The sequence below is a fragment of the Arachis ipaensis genome, chromosome B04 (assembly GCF_000816755.2).
Source record: "Arachis ipaensis cultivar K30076 chromosome B04, Araip1.1, whole genome shotgun sequence".
Taxonomy (NCBI): domain Eukaryota; kingdom Viridiplantae; phylum Streptophyta; class Magnoliopsida; order Fabales; family Fabaceae; genus Arachis; species Arachis ipaensis.
Window position 1 is genome coordinate 106,835,686 of NC_029788.2, and position 7,927 is coordinate 106,843,612.

Below are 7,927 nucleotides of genomic sequence, written 5' to 3' on the forward strand. Positions count from 1 at the left end.
AATTTACATCTTTTCTTAAAAAAATTCTTAAAAAAATATTTTTCACAAAATAAATAAACAAAAGAATACTTTTATATTGTTATATCTAAACATAATTGATAGATAAAAAGATCTTTCTGTATAAGATATCTAAACATAGAAATACTTTTACTTTTCTATAAGATCTTTAAAAAAAATAACTAGAAAAAAGATTTTTTCTTAAAAATTTACCCAAACAAATCTAATCCAATTTTTACGACGCCACTCCCTAACGGCATAAATAGGGTCTTAAAGCTCCTCAAAAGTACATACCTATGAAGCATGAATACTTTGCTGAGATGCCGTATCCGCGTGTCGGACACATTTTGGACACGACACTCATCGACACTCGTCCGACACGCGTGTCTGTTGTTTCCAACCGTGTCTTAATAAAAAATAAAAAATTCTTTTCCAGACACGCTTGGACACATCTAAATACCATCACATGTCAGCGTGTCCAGTCTTATTCTTAATATATATTCTTGAAATAAATTTAGATATAGTATATATTATTATTTATTAAAACAAAAAATATTTTAAATACTTAATATAATTAAAATAAGACATTAAAAATAATTAAAAATTAAATTTATTTTTTAATATCAATAAAATATCAAAATATCATTACGATTTATCTAAAAAATACTTTATATTTTATATGTAAGCGTGTCCCCGTGTCTTGTAAGATTTTAAAATTCGCGTGTCGACGTGTCTCATGTTGTGTCGTGTCCCGTGTCCGTTTCAGTGTCCGTGCATCATAGGTACGCACACTAATCCTAATTGATTTGAGCGTCGAAATAACATTGCAAGTATCGTCTTTCGCTATCCTCCGTCCAGTTCTCTTCCTTGACGCGGAACCCTCAAGAGTGTATATTTCATATTCACTCTCTCGGTTGCGCTGCTAGTCGGAGCTACGCTTCTTATAGCAGCTTGTCCGCTTATTTGGTCTTGTCTTCGTAGCTCTCAAGCTTTGCTTTTTCGCTTCAATATCGGGTCCCCAGAGCGTGATAGTTTACTTGCTCTGGGGATCGGTTGCTCTGGCAGTAGAGGATCTGCTGCTGCCAGAACTCCTTTGTTCGACGTGTGCACGTCTAGTAGGCTGTTTAGTTCGGTAGGTCCCTATCCAATTTTGGGACCCCCGAAATTTGTTGCCAGAACTGTCGGCCCCGATTTACCAAAACACCGTCCAAGTAATTCTTGAACATGGTGATTATTCTCGCTTTTTATTTTTTGTGTTGTAATGCAGGTAATGTTTTTCAACAATATAAAAATTTGGTGTATTTTTATTTTGTATGGATATTACAAATCTCTTTTGTGATTTTTTTTTGAAGTTTACAAATTTAAAGGTCAGATTTATTTATTTTTATTTTAAAATTTTTTAAATATACAAATCTAAAGGTTAAATTTGTGTTTCTAACACTGAAAATTTTTTTGAACATGCAAATAAGACTTTTCAATTTGTTTTACACCGAAAAAAATTTTATTTTATCCCAATCGGATCATCCAATTTATTCACTATGCCCTAAATTCTAAACCCTAAAAATCTTTAGATTTCTCAAATCTAAGGGTCCGGTTTATTATTTAAAATAAAAAATAAAATAAATTTATATAAAAAATACATTTAGTACCGAATTACACACACAATTTTTCATTACTAAAAAATTTAGCCGATTATTCTTTCTATTTGTTTGATTATATACATAAGCATTTGTTTGAGTATAGTTATTTGTGCACATAAAAGTCTTGGCCTTTATTAAAGTTCTTAAACGGGTAATTACCACGAAAGTTGGTGTTCTAATCCAATTTCTTGTCGTGTCTAGTTTTATATATTACTATATTAGTGATATTAAGTCACCAAAAAAAAATATTAGTGATATTATTAGACTACAAATAGGAATTAAGATTCAATTAATTCTTATGTTGTATATTTGAATGAAATTATAAAATTTTGTTTGATATATTTTTAATTTGTATATTTTTTAAACTTATATTAAAACATATTTATACTTTTGTTTATATTATTATAATTAAATTATTTTAGTTGGATCTTTGTTAAAACTTTTAATACAGTAAACCACAAACAAAAGCCGTTTTTATTTCCTTACCACGGATTCGGTTTTTGGAACCAACCTTGGTGATTTCACTGATTTGACCTCCACTATCAATCTCCTCTCTAATACTAATAGCACACTTGTGAGTTGTGACTTGATGTCCCCAGCCATAGAAAGTTGTAGCATTATTAAAAGGAGGCGCGAGTGGTGTACAAGAACCCTTAGCCCTACCCGTGACTCGTTATTACTGTCAGTTACTGATTCTTTCTTTACATAAATCGCTGCTTTGCCGCAACAACAATGGCTCAGCTGAAGGCATTCTCATTTTCCTCTACACTCTCTTCTCCTTCTTTTCAATCATCCAGAACCGGTATCCTTTTCGGTTTCTCTTTCATTTTCCATTTTGATTCTTCATTCTAATGTTAGAAGGAACATGAATCATGGTTGATTTCGGGATTTAACAACAATTTATGCATGTCATTTTTTTCTCTCACTTTTTTTTTTTGTTTATTATCCTTTTAATCGACACTCATTTTATATATACTTTTTCTCATTTATGGAGGATTATGCGAAACACGCCGAAATATGCACACTAACTGTTTGTAATTTTGTTTTCTGTTTGCAGAGCAGCTACTGCATCAACCCAGTCATTTCTTGAAGGCTGCAAGGTCATCATCACTTAAAAAGGTGATATTTTTATGCCAAAATTTTACTCCAAGTTTATTGAAATACACACATACACACGGCTTAAATATTGACTTATGGTTGGAATTTTATATAGTGGGGGCCAAGAACAAGTGTTGGTGCCAGTAAACTTCAAGGTGAGCTTACTTAATCTAAGGTTCTAAATTGATGGCATTGTTTCTCTGCCTTTTATTTCATGAACTTGGTTTAAAGAACTTATATTTTGCTATCGTTTCTCAATGATAGAATATGAGTCTGCCGGTTAAGACTTAAGATCTTATTAGTTATTGACAAGTAATGACAAGTAATATAAAACTGTTCATCGGTTGGCATTGTCACTTCCATTTTCACTTGTATTTTGAACATCAGCATTCATTAAAAAAGTTATTTTATGACAGATGTAGAGAAATAGGTTTCTAATGGGGTTACTGTGGCTTTTTAGCAGCTAAATAATTTATGTAGAAAATGCATGAGTTCGTTGGAGGAGATAATCATCGCTTCTATTGATTCAGAGCTGTTCGACATTTGAAATTAATGTCTGCAATGCTAATGAGGTTCTCTTGATTTGCAGTTATAAAAGCGGTGCTACAAAGTGAGACAAAGACGGGAATTTCTGAAATGGAGAAGGGAAGTGGCCTACGTGGAAAATTGAATAAGGTTGTCCTGGCTTACAGTGGTGGCTTGGACACATCAGTCATTGTTCCATGGCTGAGGTACAGTTATTACTTGTTGCTTTGTTCTTCAGTTTCTATACAAAACTTTAGTTTAAATTTTGCGATTTTGCTAGATAGGCCTTTTTTTCTACCTTATATATTCTGATTTCTGAATAATAAATGCTTGGAGGTAGAGACAAAACTTAGTTTCCTGTGGCTCACTCTGTAAAAGAATGTTTATCTTTTTTAGGACATTAGAGTAGGTTCCCATGTCAATTATGATTGTGATCTAATAGAATCCTATCATATGCTTTTTTGTTGTTGCAGAGAGAATTATGGATGTGAAGTTGTTTGCTTCACTGCTGATGTTGGCCAAGTATGTGATGAATTTCAGATTTCACTTTCTGTAATTAAGACTATTGTTATCTTGTGTTATCAGGAAAATACTTTAAGATTTCACTTTTTCGTAATTAAGATTCTTGTTATATTGTGTTATCCTAAAACACCGCTCTAAGATTTTTAACATCTGACTAGAAGAATATACTTTTCCCAGCTTATTGTTAATATACCGCATGCCTGGTAACAAATATATTTTTGACAGGGTTTACAAGAATTGGAAGGTTTAGAAGCAAAAGCCAAAGCCAGTGGAGCTTCTCAATTAGTGGTAAAGGATTTGAAGGAGGAATTTGTTAGAGATTATATATTCCCTTGCCTACGAGCTGGTGCAGTTTATGAGAGGAAGTATTTGCTTGGGACCTCAATGGCTCGCCCTGTTATCGCAAAAGTATTCCAGCTTACATTTTCATATGTTATCTCTTCAATTGCCATTTATCATGCTAGTTTTCAATGAAATAGTCACTCTTTTATTGAAGCAGAATAATCAAGACTATATTTGTTTGTACCTTCTTATTGATAGGCCATGGTTGATGTTGCAAAAGAAGTTGGAGCTGATGCTGTCTCCCATGGGTGTACAGGAAAAGGAAATGATCAGGCATGTCTTACTGTTACTCTCTTACCTCCCAAAACTTCATATCTTTTCTTTTTCTTATGCCACATTTTTTTATTAAAAAATCTTCTGACACATTCATATATAATTAATACAGGTTCGATTTGAGCTTACTTTCTTTGCACTGAACCCCAAGCTGAATGTGGTGGCTCCATGGAGGGAGTGGGATATTACAGGGAGAGAAGATGCTATTGAGTATGCCAAAAAGCATAACGTTCCAGTTCCTGTGACAAAGAAATCCATCTATAGCAGGGATCGGAACCTCTGGCACCTTAGTCATGAGGTAGGTTTATGGTTGTCATCATTCTAACCTTCATTATAGTTTAGCTATGTCTAATGATTTGTCACTATTTTTGGCTCTATGCTTTCCATTGAAAACTTCTTAGGTCAAAATATCATTGATCAATTATCCTTTTATTTTCAAAGTTATGGATTTGGATTGTCTATGTTATATAACCATTATGATGGAGAGAAGAAATGTATCTTGATGTCAAACTTTGAGCCAGTTGTTTACTTTTCACAGTTATGAAAATGCTACATTCATATTTCTTTAATGGCTGTGTGTCTCATTATTAAACTCAACTAGCATACCTATTCCAGGATTGTAAACTAGTCTTTCCAACTATTTATGTATGCCTTCATCCGTGTCCTTGTTCCACATGTTCTTTCTAAAAGCATGAAACAAGTTCTAAAAGGTAATTTGGCTACTACTCTAGAGCATGTGAATAACCAACTTGAATCCATGAGCATGACATCAATTCTATGCTGTCTTTTCAGTTGATTAAAGTGTAAATTGTCAATTTTTCTTGACTTACACTTTATGTAGTATAAATCAAAAACTATATTATGGAAATGACATGTTGATGTCTATCTGATTAATGCAATTTGCGACTCTTGAAGGGTGATATTTTGGAAGACCCAGCTAACGAGCCTAAAAAGGATATGTACATGATGTCCGTAGCTCCAGAGGATGCTCCAAATCAACCAGAGTAATCTATGCACTTGTCTTGTGATTTGGCTTTCTATATATTGACTCCAAGGTTGCTTAAAAAAAAAGGTTGCATTCTACATTTTTGAAAGCGTGCATATTTGTCTTGCAGATATGTGGAAATTGGGATAGAGTCAGGACTACCTGTTTCAGTAAATGGGAAGAAACTTTCACCATCAACTTTGCTTGCTGAGCTCAACGAGATTGGTGGAAAGCATGGAATTGGCCGAATTGACATGGTTGAGAATCGGCTTGTAGGTATGAAGAGTCGCGGAGTTTATGAAACTCCTGGTGGAACCATCCTATTCACTGCAGTACGTGAGTTGGAGTCTTTGACACTTGATCGAGAAACAATTCAAGTCAAAGATTCTTTGGCCCTTAAGTATGCAGAGTTGGTGTATGCCGGTAGATGGTTTGATCCGCTTCGTGAGTCCATGGATGCCTTCATGCAGAACATAACCAAGACCACAACAGGTTCTGTGACTCTGAAATTGTACAAGGGCTCTGTTGCCGTAACTGGCCGGAAGAGTCCCTACAGCTTGTATAGGCAAGACATTTCATCATTCGAGAGTGGGCAGATATATGATCAAGCCGATGCTGCTGGGTTCATCCGGCTTTATGGTCTTCCAATGAGGGTGCGAGCAATGCTTGAGCAGGGCATCTGAGTGTTTCATTTCAATATGTTTGATTTAACAGGGCTCTGCATCGTTGCACTTCATAAATTTTGTCACTACTTGAATTCGAGGCTTTCATTGTCTATTTGCTTTCTTAGAAAAAAACGGATTGTAGCTACTAGCTAAGGATGCTAATAAATGGATATGGATTGGTACCATTTAAACACAACCAGCATGCTTGATTTTAAATTCACATCACCAAAATGGCATCTCAATTTAAAATTTGAGTTCTTTGAAGCAATTTGTTGGCCTTTCCCCCCTCATCTTTGGACTTCGATAATGGAGCTGAACTTGGATTTTTCACAGGATTGAGTGGTCAGCTTGTGGAGTCAGTTTAATATAAAACGGAAATTTATCGTCTTTTAATCTTTCGACCTTTGTTTGGGCTAGGTAGTTACATTACCTTTATTTTACAGTTGAATCTATTTTGACACTGGTAGTTTGTTGGCAATTAACGTGTTTTGTAACTTTTGTTTGTATTTTGGTTAGGCATCGAAACCTATATAGCATCGTATACAGAGATGTGGACTTAGGGGTGGCAAATGGGAACCCCGCCGAAAGCCCGCCATCTGGCGGAATGGTCCGACCCGTCCCGCCTAGCGAATGGTCCGACCCGTCCCGCCTAGCGAGGCGGTCCTGAATTCCTCCTCCGCCTTGACTAATGGCAAGCTGGCGGATCAAGCCTGCCAAATCTCTTTTTATGAATCATTAAATATTAAACAATATATATAATTACATAACTATTTCAATAAATTTATCATTTCTAAAGATATAAAATAATTATATTTTCTAAATTTATAAACATTAAAGTCTTTATAATTATAAATATGTAATTGTTGATAGAAAATTTAATTTCGATCAGAAAGAGTCAAATCGAGAAATGTTAAGTATGGGTTTTTCGAGAAAATGTGCTTAGGAGGCTAAGTTTGGGAGTTGCTGACGTGGGAATTGTTTCCAATTGCTTTGTCGAATCGAAGAAGCTAAGTCGAGAGGGAGATTCGATTTGAAGGAGGACTTTCGGAGATTTAGTCGAGTGGTCAAGGAAGTGAGAAGGTTAATGGATAATTAATCACATGGGGAATATCTATAATCATGTAGCGGGAACAGTTATCAAGGGCGGTTGTGTTTCAAAGTTGTAATTTATTTTAATTATAATTAATTGTAATTAATGTGATCCAATTAACCGTTATGCAAGGTTAGCCTATAAATACTAGGAAATTTCAGTGAAAAGGGGTTGAAACTTTTACTCAGAAAAACACTCAAGTACACTCACATCCTAGGGAATTCTTGAGTCTGCAATCGAGTAACTTTTCTGTAGGGTTCCTTCCACCTTCTTTATTCTTTCAATTTATTTTCCTGTAAATTTAACATTTCAATTGATTTTATCTATTAAGTGTTCTTTGCTTTTATGGTTCAATTTATCTTTCTGCGTTTAAATTTTACATGTTGAAGTCCTTTGATTCAAACGAAGGCAATTTATTATTTTTTTTCTTTAATTTCTTTGAAAATTGTTGATTTAGTTTTCAAAACTTTAATTTCTGAGTTTTATTTATCAATTCATAAATTTATTTTATCTTAATTTTCAAATTTAGTCTAATCGAAGACGCTTTGATACACTTCTAGAAAATTGGTACTCGCACAGAGGAGTAGGTTTCGCTCCCAGATCACTAGATACGAACCACCATCGATTTGCTAAAAATCGACAAAACAAATTGGCACGTCCGGTGGGACAGTTTTTAAGTCGAAGTGTGTCAAAAATAACTACTTTTCAGTAATTTCTTAGTATATGCGATTACGAAGTGGGAAGATCATTCACATCGCTAATGAATGATCAAATGTGAATGATGGTTCTT

The 7,927-nt window shown here is 34.3% G+C and overlaps 1 protein-coding gene across 1 annotated transcript; it reads left to right on the forward strand.

Moving 5' to 3' along the window:
* Window positions 2,136–6,267, forward strand: LOC107639658 (argininosuccinate synthase, chloroplastic). The gene is made up of 10 exons (XM_016343210.2): window positions 2,136–2,439; window positions 2,695–2,756; window positions 2,851–2,890; window positions 3,325–3,466; window positions 3,734–3,782; window positions 4,008–4,190; window positions 4,323–4,397; window positions 4,510–4,695; window positions 5,313–5,401; window positions 5,513–6,267. Exons 1-10 carry the CDS (start codon window positions 2,370–2,372, stop codon window positions 6,063–6,065), a joined length of 1,449 nt encoding a protein of 482 aa, XP_016198696.1. The 5' UTR covers window positions 2,136–2,369; the 3' UTR covers window positions 6,066–6,267.

Excerpts from the sequence above, each read along its gene's own strand:
- LOC107639658 (XM_016343210.2), top strand. The coding sequence starts at position 2,370 with ATGGCTCAGCTGAAGGCATTCTCATTTTCCTCTACACTCTCTTCTCCT. Across the intron at positions 2,757-2,850 it reads GGTCATCATCACTTAAAAAG|TGGGGGCCAAGAACAAGTGT; the intron begins GTGATATTTTTA and ends AATTTTATATAG. Across the intron at positions 4,696-5,312 it reads TCTGGCACCTTAGTCATGAG|GGTGATATTTTGGAAGACCC; the intron begins GTAGGTTTATGG and ends CGACTCTTGAAG.